The sequence below is a fragment of the Manacus candei genome, unplaced genomic scaffold (genome assembly GCF_025592945.1).
Source record: "Manacus candei isolate 608988 ecotype Guabito, Panama unplaced genomic scaffold, ASM2559294v1 h1tg000071l, whole genome shotgun sequence".
Classification (NCBI taxonomy): Eukaryota; Metazoa; Chordata; class Aves; order Passeriformes; family Pipridae; genus Manacus; species Manacus candei.
The window spans coordinates 3435180-3448692 of NW_026138119.1; the positions used below are offsets into that span (position 1 = coordinate 3435180).

At 51.1% G+C, this 13513-nt stretch overlaps 1 protein-coding gene across 2 annotated transcripts in view; it reads right to left on the reverse strand.

The window, feature by feature from the left end:
- The window catches only part of RXRA (retinoid X receptor alpha), a 106131-nt gene that overhangs the window by 14114 nt on the left and 78504 nt on the right, over nucleotides 1–13513 (reverse strand). For both annotated transcript variants that reach the window (XM_051807667.1, XM_051807666.1), the window contains exons 5-6: nucleotides 6391–6560; nucleotides 1951–2080 (exon numbers count right to left, since the gene is read on the reverse strand). In XM_051807667.1, coding sequence (XP_051663627.1) covers nucleotides 1951–2080; nucleotides 6391–6560 — 300 coding nt within the window. The remainder of the gene's footprint in view (nucleotides 1–1950; nucleotides 2081–6390; nucleotides 6561–13513) is intronic.

Genomic DNA, 13513 nt, shown 5'->3' on the forward strand with positions numbered 1-13513 from the left:
GACTGACACTCTTAGCTGAATTTTAATACCTTAATATTTCATGGGCAGCTGTTCTCAGCAGGCCGCTCTCCACACTCAATAATACATAGAGCCACTGGTTAAAAGACTTGGGGGAGGTTATCTGAGGCCCTGGCAGAGACACTCAGAGCAGGGAGCCCACTGGAGCTGCTGCAGGTGCTCAGCAACCTCGTTCCCATGGGGTTAGAGCCACCATGAAATTTGGGATGTGACGGGGTCTGCAGCCCCTCTGCTCCTGCCCATGGAGTGGCCCCGAGGGGGAGAACATCAGGTCAGGAACATTCAGCTTCCATTAGCTGCCCTCTAAAGAGAAAGGAAAACCCAGAGCTGTTGTTGTGGGTTTTGGTCCCTCTTCACAAAGGGAATCTGGTCTGAATCCAGCTCTTCCCTGAGATATTTGCAGGAAGCTCTCAAAGATTCCTGCAGAGATGCTTCCCTGCTCATCCACTCTCACGAGAGGCTCTAGAGACCCTCTTCAAAAACACATTTTTGTACGTTCCATAGAGGGCCTGGAGCCAGCTCTGGCAATACTGACACCCACGGAAAAGCCAGAGGAGCACTTTCACCAAGGGGTTGCAGGAGTTATCCTGGGAGGGTGCAGGACCTGGCCAAGTCTGCAGAGAGAATAACCCCCCAAAAATTTTCATTCCCAGACTACTAGATGAGCTGTGACTATAAAAATCCCCTTTCAGTAAAATAAGTGGAAAACACACACCAGCAAACAGTGTGACTTAAACAACCAGACACTCTTGAGGTCAAGGATGTCAGAGAGGTTCTGAGGGGAACGGGGTATCTGTGTGTAGGGTCAAGGTATGGGCTAATAGTCAATAAAAAGTTGCACAAAGTTTAAAGATTCGTGCACTTGGGCTACAGTCAGCCTTAAAAAACAGAATGGCAGCTAGAGTTGGTGTGGTGGGAAAGGGAAAACACTGATCCCATCACCTTCCTACCCTAGAGTCCCTACAGCTTCTCCTGAAGCAACCTGGACAGACCTTGGACCCAAAGAGTTCTAACAGTTCCTATGTTTTGTGTTGATGTGAATACCTTGCACTTGGTCCTTACAACACTCTTCTGCCCAATTTCATGGGGATTTATTGGGGGGACACACATTTTCTATGGTAAAAAGTCAGAATGCTGCCATCAAGGTGGATCAGCAGCATCTTCTCTACAGAGACTCGAGGTCAGAAGGGTGCAGAGAGAGGAGTCACACTCTGCAGGCTTCTCTCCTCTTGAATTCCCTACAAAAGTGAATTTTGGGGAAACAAGAGGAACTTTTAGAACTGCCAGGGACTTCAAAGTCCCCAGCTTACAAAGAGCTTCATGCCTAAAACACATCCTCACTGAGCTCTGCTCTGATTTCTTGCCCTCCACGATCTCTGTACAGCAGCAGGGGCTTGAATTCACTCGATGGGGGAAGACCCTTTTTACAGTAAACTGCTTTCCACCTCCCAAATCCTGCAGCCCCCCTGCTGCACAAGGAAATTTAAAATAAGCCCAGAGAATTTTATTTTCATCTTGGTGGGTGGGAGAAGGAGGGTGATATAGTTTTCTCCCCTTTCTGGTTTTAATTATGATCAAACATTTTAGCTGGATGAAATTTCATGGAGGCCCAAGCCCACTTGGTCTCTCAAGTCTCAGTCTGGGAGGAAGGCAGAGTGTTAAGTCTCTTGGTTTAAATCACCCAGCACCCATCTCTGAGCCCCTCACTCATGAGAGATGAAGCCAGGCCATTTTTCAGCTGATTGGCAGCTGGTGCCACGTTCTGGATCCCATTCAGCAACACGTGTCCCTTGGGGCTTTTTAAATCCTATTTAGAGATTGAACGGTCAGAGGCTGTTACTCAGAATCAGTTAAAGGCTTTCAAAGCTGCCAGGACCTAAATCTAAGGGTAGTACCTGTCCCAGTGAGCTGCAGCACTCCCATCCCACTCACCTGCTCGGAGCAAGATGACCTGGTCGTCCAGGGGCAGCTCGGAGAAGTGGGGGATCCTCTTGGCCCACTCCACCAGGGTGAAGAGCTGTTTGTCTGCTGCCTGGCATATGTTTGTCACTGGGTCATTGGGCTGCCAGGAAAAAGAGAATGGAAAGGCTTGGAGAAGGCAGAGCAAGGAGAGGAGAGGCTGGAGCAGCAGCTGAAGGGGCTTTCTGCCTCCCTGCCACCCCCGAGCTGGATGTTATCAGTCACAGGGAGAGGAGGTGATTTGGCCTCTCCACCACATGGGTTTTAATAGTTTTTAGCAAGCTCCAAAGCGGGAATTGGGAGTGCTGAGAACCAATATCCATCACACTGACTGATGAATCAAAGGACCTCCAGCCCAGGGAAGGGCAGGCTCCCCATGCCAGCATCTCCCAGCTCGATAAACCAGCACCAGAGGGGGCATTACAGAAAAAAAGAGAAAACCCCTTTCCTTTGAAATATTATCCAGTAACAAAAACCATCTGCTCTCAAGGAGGACAGTCAGCCTAAACACACCAAATCCCTGTTTAAAGGAACTGCTAACAGCTCAAGTGGGTTTGTGATTAGGAACTGGAAGAGCCTGTCTAACCCTGACTGAGGCAGAGCTCACTGGTACAAGTGTGTGTGTAGGGTTTACCTCTCTGGACAGGGATGTATGAGCCCTTCCACATCTCCCACTGTAATCCCTGCTGATATCCAGCAGCCTGGATTGTACAATTATTTTTCTTCCATGTCCTTAAAAGAGCAGTTTCCAAACCAGAAGGAGCAGTGTTTACTTCACCCCTGGACTGCAGGGGGAATGGGGTGTGAATTCAGAGGCAGAGCAGACACGACCACCAGTGTAACCTCTCCCCCTGCAAGGCCATTCCTCACCACTTTAAACCTTCCAAACCCCTCTCCCAGGCTGGACAAACAAGGGTCACGCTGCTCAGTCACCCTCCTGCCCCCCACAGCCTTGCCCCAGACCCTGGCCCAGTCCTCTCTGCTGTGCCCTGGCAGCAAACCCAAACTCTCTGCCTCATGGCCACCATCTCCCATTCTCCAGGCTTAAAATAACCAGGATCTGGCAAGCTCAGGGCACTCGCCTTTGAGGTATTTTCAGCTGTTGCGTGCAGAGATGGATGGGCATGGGTTGGCACTGCTGTGGGGATGGGCCCCCCTGCTCTGCCCCTCTCCAGCAGCTCCCAGGGAGCTGAGGCTCTCCCCTGGGGAGGGAGATGTGAGCAGGGATGGGGCTTTTACCTGGCAGAGGGAGAAAAGATGGGATTTCCCTCTGGACAACAGGAAATTGCTAAACTGGGTGTGAGGAGGAGGTGTGAGGAGGAGCTTTGCAGGGTTGTTTTGCTGGAAACACAGGGAATGTTGGCATTTAGAGGCGTTTTCAGGAAGGGTGAGAAGGAACACCTGTGGTGCAGCCTATAGGAATGTCTCCAACCTCAAGCCATCTCAGTTTGGTCAGCTGGAGCAGCCAGGTAGAGAAACCCAGCATCCTGGCTCCTGTGGGATGGGGATGGAGCCCTGTGTGCCCCAGAGGGGACATGACCTATGGGAGAGCCCATGCTCCAGCACAACCTGACCCAGCATGTGCCTGCACAGCCCCACAAAAGGGGTATTTTAGGCAAGGAAGATGTTTTTGCCAAAGCTTTTATCAGGGGTGGCTTCTGGGCAGGTTGTCACCTGGGACCCACAAGGTGGGCTGCAGGTGCCCCGGCCCAGGCTGTCACTGGGGGTCTTTGGGCAGCACAAGATGTACCCAACCTCTGGTGCTCTGTCCAAAGCCTCAGCGAGGGGCCCAGCCTTTAATTACACCTCAGATGGCAATTCCTGGAACCACCACGGCACTTCCCGGAACCACCACAGCACTTCCCGCCAGAACTTAATCAAGGTAGAGTGAGAGGCAGCTAAAAGTATCCTCCCTGCAGATCCAGAGGGCCCTGCCTGGGCACAGAGGGGCTGGAAACCCTCCCTGTGCACGGAAAGCAAATCCCCTCCTGCAGTAAATAGCAAGGGCAGGGTGCTGGAGTGTGACAAAATGAAAGGGCACTTGATCCTCTTGGAAAACTGGAGCTTGGGGACATCTTCCAGAAACTGGTGACTTGGAACCAGACATCAAAGGCCAATTAAGAGCTAATGGGGATAACACCTCTCAGTTACACACTCTGCCTTTCAGAGGCCAGGAGCCCATCCACGGTGGTGCTTCCACCACAGGAGCACAGATTCCCAGCAGCCAGGGACATGGGGCAGAGGAAAACCCATCCTCACTGTCCAGGGACAGGTACCTGCTCCAAGAGCAGCCAGGGGACCATGGCACAAGGTGACAGTCACAGGCATGAGAACATGTAGTGACAGGACAAGGGGGAATGGATTCAAACTGGAAGAGGGTAGGTTTAGATGAGATATTAGGAAAAAATTCTTTCCTGTGAGGGTGGTGAGGCACTGGCACAGGTTGCCCAGAGAAGTGGACCCATTCCTAGAAGTGTTCAAGGCCAGATTGGACAGGGCTTGGAGCAACCTGGGCTAGTGGAAGGTGTCCCTGCCCATGGCAGGGGTGACCTTGAACTTTCCAACCCAAACTACTCTATGATTCCATGTGGGAGAGGAGGGTGTTAACTCGTACATCACCCTGTCACCTCCATCCCAACCTGGCACAGCCAGGTGGAAATGTCCTTGCAGGTTACCAGAAGCATTCCTTGCAGATGGACTAAGGTGCAGAGGCACAAACCAAAGGACCCAACACACCAGGCTAATAGCAAACAGCTTGTGTTTTACCCCCTGTCTATCAGGGACTCGATTTGTCTGCCTTTGCATCACCTGGGCTCCCAGGGGAGGGCTGGGAGGACGGTTCCTCCTCCATCTTCCCTTGCCTCATCCGGTGGCCTCGTCCCTGGGAGCTGCTGATCTCATACATCTGCTAAACCTGCTACAAATGTCACCTCAGCGGCAGAAGCCGCCTGACAATAATAGGGCATTTCAACAAGCCTCCTGCTTCTATTTAGATGCAACACACATCCTTGTTCACAGTAATGCGTGCTGAATTATGCAGGAACCAGCTTTCAATTTGCTACAAGAGGCTGAGGAGACGCAGTGCCAGACGAAGCCATTTATTTCAGCTCGCTCTCTGGGGTTTGTTTTCAAGTCAGCACAACGCTGGCTCCAACTCCCCTGAAGTGTTTTTAATCCTGAGAGCAGCCAGAGCCTCTCTGAGCCCCTCACTAACTGCTGCCTCTTCCTCCAAACCCAGAAAAGTCCCTTGCAGCTTCATGGTGATGGGACCCTCCTCTCAAATGCAGGTGAGCACCACACCCTGTACCTGATTCTGGAGAGTTTCACTGAGGAACTGGCTCTGTCCACATCAGGAAGCCTCGAGTGTCCAAATCAGCCCTATCCATACCACACTCACTGAAAAGCCTCACCTAAGGGATCCAGCCATAAGGTGTCCTTGCAGGTGAAGGCCAAAAAGAGCATCCCCCAGAGCCAGTTAAGACTTAGGAGCAGCCTGACTCTGAAATCTCTTGTCCAGCCCCACCAAGCAGAATCAGTCATAGAATGGTTTGGGTTGGAAGTGACCTTAAAGATCATCTCATTCCATCATGCCATGGGCAAGGATGGAGGTATTTCTGACTCAACCCTCCAAGCCTCATATAGAAGAAGACATGAAGTATTATTGTAGCAGAACATAAATACTGCAGAGCCCTTCCACCTGCTAGAAATAGCTGCATTTCATCATCTCAGCCTCACAGACACCCAGCAGAGAGCATTAAGAATTGCACCAGACCAGGATGCTCCAAGCCCTGTCCTATTTCCCTGTCATCTCTCTCCTGTTTACACAAGGTCCTGTTAGAGCCCAGATGCTCCAAGCAGGCCCAGTCATAATGCAAGTTTCTAAACGGGAAAGGAACATGAAAGCAAATCTCTAGGCAAATTTGTGCAGCTTTTCTCTTCTCAGAGCCAAGCAGCTGTGTAATTCTGCCTCTGAAAAGTCACACCCTCAGTTTACAGCTCTTATCTCTCTGCACTTCAGCCACGCAGGTCTGTTTATTGGCTCCATTGGACTCTGAGCTCTTCAGAGCATGGAGTGTCTTTCTGCCTTTTAGCACTGAGGGCTGTTAATTAAAATAAAATCTTCTCTGCGAGCCCTTCTAATTACGCCTCACAGTATCTGTGCCTTCCCTGTGGCTGTGGGATAGAACAGTACCAATGCTGGTGGCTGCTGGGTCTGCTTTCCACGTGCTTCCATCTGAGCTCACACACGGAGTGTACAGCAGAGGCAAGGAGCTGCATTTCTGAGCTCCTTCTTCTCCCACAGGATAACCCCCCCCGTGCCCCAGGCTCAGGGCTGTACCCATGGTCAGCCTCTCCTGATGCCCCACAGCCACCCCTCGTGCCCCAAGTGGGCAGGGGCAGGAGGTGCCTCACCGAGCTCGGCGTCAGGCCCATGTTTGCCTCGATGTAGGTCTCTGTCTTTGGCTCCACAGCGAGTTCAGCTTCCAGGATCTTTTCCACAGGCATGTCCTCGTTGGCGCTACTTGTCGACTCCACCTCGTTCTCGTTGCGGTCCTTCCCCCGCTGCCTCTCCTCCTGGACAGCTGGAAGGGGACAGAGGAGGGACAGTGTCACTCTGGGCTCCAGGCTCCATGGAGCTATGGGTGTTATTTAGCCATGAAATCCCAGAGCATCCTCAGACCTGCAGGATCACACAGACATCTGAGGTCTTGCTCTCCCACCAGTGTGGTCAGTGGGTCTCAGGATTGGGTTCAAGGTGAGGTGAGGTTTGGGGAAGACACCAAGGCAGCCCCAGCCTGAGAGCTGCTCCTTGTGTGCCCCCCTGGGAGTGTGGCAAGGGAGGATCCTGCTTGGACCTGGCCTCTGCTGGGAAAATCCCATTTTTGCAGAGGGGGAGGCCCTGGAAAAAAAAAGGTTAAAGACAAAAAAAGCAAAGGAAGCAACATGGCAAGTCACCCCAGGAGTGGGAAAGGGATAGCTGAGGTCATACAATAAGGGAATACTAAAGAAAAGAGAAACTGGTTAGTTAAAAGCACAAATCCAGAGTTCAACCATCTTCTGAGGCTGTTATTCCCATGGAGGTCATGTCATGCACCTCTCTAGCTCCCAGTGATGCCGAAGGCTGAGCAGGGCTCCGTGGCAGGATGGTGCTCCCGTGGGACAGGAGCTCCATGCAAACCACCACCCTGCCTTTGGCTCGGGGCAACCTCTGAACAGACAGGAGAGACCTGTCCCAAATCCTGTGTGGCAGGAGGAACCTCGCCAGAAGCTTGTCACATGCTGATGAGTTATGTCTGAGCAGCACAGAGATGAAAAACACTTATTAGATGCTAATAACATTATTATTAATGACCTCCCTTTGAAACCAGCACACACTTTCCCTACACCTGGGAAGGAGCTTTATGCAGTTACAGTGGGAACTATCTCCTTCTCCATCATCATGTCATATACCCTAAATCCCACACTCTTCCACACACTGTTGTTTCTCACAGTTTGTTTTAGCTCAGTCTACTTGAGAACAGCCCCAGCAACAGGAGATCCATCACTGGCCATGAGAGACAACTCCCTGAGCTTGCCCAGTTCTTTGCTGAGGACTGAATGACACACTCAGTAAGGTAAAAGCCCTGCTATTTACTGACAATTATCCCAACACTTTCCCTCTCTGCTGAATTTGAAGCTGGTTATGTGATGTTTAGGGAAAGCAGCAGGGGCACAGCATTATTTGGGGGAAATCAGAGCTGTCTGTAACACAAGGAGGCTTTTTAGGCAATCAGCGGGTCCAGCTCTATGCCAAGTGCAAAAATAAAACCTGCAATACAAAACTCATTCCTTACAAACCAGGAAATTAAGACACATGCTAAACGAGCCCTATATGGATGTTGATCCCATTAACCCAGCTCCTGGGGCTGATTCCCACTGCTCTCCCTCCCCTCCTGCAGTGCTGCTGTTTGCTGCACGTCAACAGTGCTCACACTCCTTCCATGTGAAAGCTGTCACGCAAAAAAGCAAGGGGTTATTTTTTGCAAACTGCTCTGAAGTTTATGGGCTGCAGAGGCTCCCCAGGCCCACGTTACGTGTTCTGCTCGGGCTGCCAGAGCCAGGTAAGCTGCTGCTGTCAAGGGCTCAGATTTGTGTTGTGGCTTTTGTCCATCTGGCTCTTGTCTGGCATGGATTCTTCTTTTTCAGGCCAACATAAAACCCTGCTTAAATTTCACCCCCCACCCCTACTCCTGCTTCTTCAAGCGTCAAAAAGATAGAAATTTTTCCTTAATGTCAACCCTTCTTCAACAGCACAGATGCACCAAAACTCCTCTGGGCACATTAGAAGAGATAAAACACCTACTAAATAACAGAAAAGCCTGAGAGAAAGGCAAACCCTCAACAAATGAGATCTTACAAAATGACTTAAATGCCAAAATTCTGATGCACAGTCACAGCAGGTCTTAAGGATAAAGGTGCAAAGTTGGTTCCTTGCTCTGAGATCAACCACCTCCATCACTTGAGGTGTCAGCCCCAAAAACTCACCCTCATGCATCACAGAGGTCTGGGGAGACAGTGGCTACTTAAAGCCTTAAGTAGCAAATCTCAACCTCACCAAAGCCAACAGCCACATTCTTGGCACGAAGAATCAGAGACACTTCAGGGGTTATAGGAGAGAGAATCTTACAGTCCATCACGACAGCTCTGGCCTGTGATTAGGCTGAATCCAGCTGATACAAACGACAGACAGAAGAGACAGATGGGAAGAGATTATACACATAAGTAGTTATTCCTATTGATCTCTGCTTTGAGCTGTTACACCAGAAAATTGGTGCTGCATCTCGCTGGGGAGCTGGTCAGGGGACAGCTGACTCATCCCAGCTCAGCCCCACGCAATCCCAACACTCGCCCTGTCCCAGCTGCCTGAGGCAGCAGTGACACCCCGGGCAGAGCAGATGGTGTATTCCCACCCAGTATCCAAAGATAAACCCAGTTCTTGCTGGGGAGAGCATTACCTGCTTTGCTACCCCCATGTTTCCAAGCCCAGCCAGCCTCCTCCAAAGGCAGGACCAGCCTGGCGTCACTTTGCCATCACCCCTGTCCATCCCATCCCATCCCATCCCTGGCTCTCTGGGCTGCAGGAAAGCACTGGCTGTTTCCCAACACTGAGCTCAGAGACCCTGTTATCCCCCCTTCCCCCGAGGATGATGCCTCATGCACAGGTCTGCACCAAGGTGTGCACCTGCAGGAGCAGGTGACTGCACTACGTGAATCTCCGCCGCTCCTTAGGTGTTTGTGAACCCCACCTGGGAATGATGCAGGACACCTGCCCAGCCCTGGTTGATGGATGCAGCTCTCAGGGATGCCTGTGAGGCTGTTGACTCAGTTGTAGATGCTGTTTTCTCTCCCTACAGGCAGCTCCAGCAATGAAGTGATAACAGCTTCAGTCTTCATGTGTGCAACAGGTTTGCTCCTACCCCAGCTCTGTGGTTGGCCTTGGGGTACACATGAACTCCACTCCAACAATCATCTTACTGTCACCTTGTTCTTCCAGGTGTGGCACTCCCAATGTCCCCCTTTAGGATCCAGAGGCTGAATTCAAACTTTGTGTCTCCATTTTCCTAATTTAAGATACACCTTGAAGCATCCTACGGCTCCAGGGGCAGAAAGCCCAACAAGTTGTCCTGAAAGGTGAAGGTATTTGCAGCTGGCATTCAAGACTCTGGGATTCTGTGGGTTCCAAGGACTTTGTTTCTTGAGATGTAGGGAAAAAATAGCACACAGGGCAGAGGAAGGAAAGAAGGGCAAGTATTTTTTTCTTAATCATGAAATATGAGATGTTTGTATGAAGGAAAATCTCCAGCAGTGAGGACACCGCTCACCATAATGATCTAGGATCTCATCTCTGGAGTCCACTCCCCCTTGAGATTAGTCAAATAAACCACACTGGAGATGACAAAAATACATTTTTCAAATGGACTTGGTGTGGGAACTGGGTTTCTTTGTGGGTTTGTTCTTTATAGTTTTAAAGAGAGGAATACAAATGTGGCAGCTGCATGGCAGTTTGTCTGGTAATACTGAAATGGGAACACCTCGTTCTTCTTGGCTTCCCAGAAGTCCTGTACATGGGGATGGATGGTGCTCCATCCCTGTAACACAGTAAAATTTAAAAACCAGGATCATTATACCATTTGGTTCTTGTTGCTTCTGCTGGATTTCCCTGTGCCCCCCCCCCCTCTGCACTGTGCCCTCCTGCTTTGCTGTGTGGGTAAAGAGACATCCAGCTGCTGTCCAAGAGAACCTTGGGAAGAGGATTAAACTACAGAGTGCCTGTGATTACAAGGCACTTGACAGCATGACCTCTAAAGACCTTTCCAAACCTCAGCTGGGCCCTCCTGCTCTTGCTGCAGTGAGATAGTGATAAGGAGGTGAAGGGCTGGCAACACATCCCGCTGCTGAGAGCAGGAGGAGGGAAGGGCTGGCAAGGGCTCTGCAAGACCAGTGTGATCATCCTGACTCCCATCACACTCAATTCCCGCCTCAGCAGACAGGTTTGTCTGGACAAACCACAGGGTTTGGCTCGGATGGATGCAGGGAAACCACGGAGAGCAGCAGGTGTCCCTGTCCTTTCATCTCCCTCTCAGACTGTGGGTGTTAGAGCCACTCTTAGGACTGTGCTGTTCCCAACAACGCCGATTTTTCTGGTCATGAGGGTGGCTCAGCATTTCATCAACAGCATGGGCCTATCCAAAAAACGGGATGTGAGCCAGGCATTTTGCTCGCTGCATCCCAAAAAAACACTCTCCTGCAAGGCAAAGCAGCCCCAAGCCGTGGCTCCCCCAGCCATGCCATGTTTCCAGAGCTGAGCTTCCCTGCGCTCTCCTCCGTGTTCACGGCCGTGCCAACGCTTTTGTTTTTCTTCAAGGAGACTCGTATGGCTGAGAGCTTTTCCAGTCTGATTTTCTAAGCATAAGGGAAGCATTTGAACCTTGCAATCCACTTGAGGAGAAAAAAAAGATGTTGTAGTCAGGGAGCTCAGAGAGGCGGCCCCACCTCCTCCAGCTATGTCTGAGACGAGCCAAGGACAGAAGCCTGTGTTTTCCATGGCACCTGATGAAGAGGCTCCCGTGTTATTCTGCTTGATTTGGTCTTTACTTGCCTCAGGGCAGTCGCTGTCATTTTTCATCTCGAGCTTCTCCAGCCCATCCGCACTTCCCCAGGCCATGGTACAGCAAGACACGGAACCCCGTGTGTCCAAAACGCTTCTTGGTGACCTCTCTCTCTTTAGGATCCAAAGTGTCTCAGGCCGTGGGTTGCAGAAGAGCCTCAGCTACTGGGTCCAGGGGCTGATGTGCCAAAATGCCAGACCCATCCTCTGCTGGTGTCCACATCACACTGGCCACCTTGTCTTTGCTCGTGTGGCAGCATTTGATGGCTAAAAAAGCAAGTCTGAGTCTGTTGCAAAGTGACAACCGCCCCAGTTCAGGTGCCCAAACCAAGCACTGTGGGTGGTGCTCATGGGGCACTGCACTTCTGTACCAAAGGAATGCTTACAAAGGGAGGAAGAGGCCCAAGGGAGGCAGGATTTTCCACAGGGCAGAGGTGTTTCTGAGAGCCCCCACGGGCAGGAGCATCACAGGTTTGAGTATTTGCTGGGATAGATGTGGAGGCTACAGCAGCTCTGATAACCACCCACATGAATGCTTTCTGGGATGAAAATCCATCCTTCCAGGAGCACCAGGGTGGGTGACTGGGGAAGGATAATTCACTCCCACCAAAAACGGACTGAATGGGGTTTTCTCTGGGTGACACACATACAGTGTCTGGACTCCCTGGGGTCAGGGAGCCTGTCAGCACATAGGGAAGGCATCGATGCCTCCGAGCCCCAAACCTGCTCAGTCTTCTCCCACCCTGCAGGTGGGTGGCTCGTTATTTCTGAGGAGCTGGGTGGGGGGTTATTGGGGATTTCCATTTCACTCACAGTGGAATTTATTGGCCTCTGCTGCCTTTTATGAAGCCACATCTTCACTGTGGATCATCAGCACCTTGAAGTGCTTATGCCTGAGGTACCTGTTTGTATCGAAAATGCCACGACAGCTGAGGAAACTAATTCAGACAGCGTTTCTTCTGCTCTGCTTTCGTGTGTCACCTTTTTTTTTCTTCAGAGGTGCAGCTTTCTGCTACTGTAAACAACCTCAGAAGCTGAGACACGTGAAATAAACGGTGGGGGTTTTTTCTCCAGCATTTTCAATTGATCACTGGAATTTTTTAAGGAACGCAAAATACCACTGTGGTAATTAAAAAATATAACTCCGGAGTGTTAAGAAGTGGATTGAAACCTTTGCATGCAGTTAGTTCACATGAGGAACAACTCTGGAAAGCAAGAGCAAAAATCCCTAGCTCACTTCACTCTCCAAAGCCAGGTACTGAAGTATAAGCAAACAGCAACATTGGCAAAGGAGAGAAAACCATAAACCAAACCCTTTTTCTCAACCCAGGAGCATCCTTAAAAACAAAAAAACAAACCCAGCATCATTTAACCAGCTGGTTTAAACAGCAGCACTTTAAAAGGATATAAGAAACAAACTCATTAAGCTGGAAGACATTTTCCATTCCAAAATTACTACTAAAAATAACTGTGCTCTTGAACTCTGCCCCTCCACTAGGCTATGGCCACTTGCCTGCTTTTACATTCAGTTGGGCAGTGGGTTGGAAACCTGAATTCCTGCTCTTTCTCCCCAGACCCTTTTTGCTCCTGTTGGTCCCAAGAGATGCTCCAAGAGCCAGGATGGCTCCAGCTCCAGGGGGTGCAGAGGGAATGCACAGCTATGGCAGGGGATTGGGCACAGCTCAGTGAGAGACTGTTGTTAGTGCAGCAGCTGAGCTCCAAATTAGAACAGGGGGAATCTAAAGTCCCTCTGGACTAAGTGATATATCTAAGCAGCTCCCTGGAGACATAGGAAGGTCTCCAGGCTGTGGACCAGAGATGCTGCAAGTCCAACCTCTCCCAGGCTAAACCCCTCAGCTCGACGGCAGTGCAAGAGAGAGGGGGAAAACCAACCCACAAACACAGGAGAAGGGGCAGAATTAACTCAGGCTGTGAATTTTAATAAAGCCATGAAGTCAGAGATCAGGTGTGCAGCTGGACAGATATCCTGGGTGCTCAGAGCATGGCTCTGGATCACGTCCCAGCAGCTGGTGGAGACAAGCCACGGCCGTGCTGTACCCAGGCCACGCTGTCAGGGTACCTGCACCCGATTTAGGAACGATGCTGTGCAGCCTGAGCCACAGGTGCTGGAGGAGAACAGCTCTGTGGTCTCCACACGGGCTACGAGACGTGGAGATGGTGGAGATGGTGGAGATGGTGGAGATGGTGGAGATGGTGGAGATGCATCAACACCCACTGTACCCAGTTGGCATCAAACCCAGCCCGCCCAGCCCTCCGCCCGGCCCGGGGGAGCCCCGCCGGCAGCCCGGCAGGTCCCGGGAGCCGGGCTGGCTCGCACGGGAGCCGCTCGCGTCCGGGGCAGCGCCGGGGGAAGCAGAGGCGGCGGCC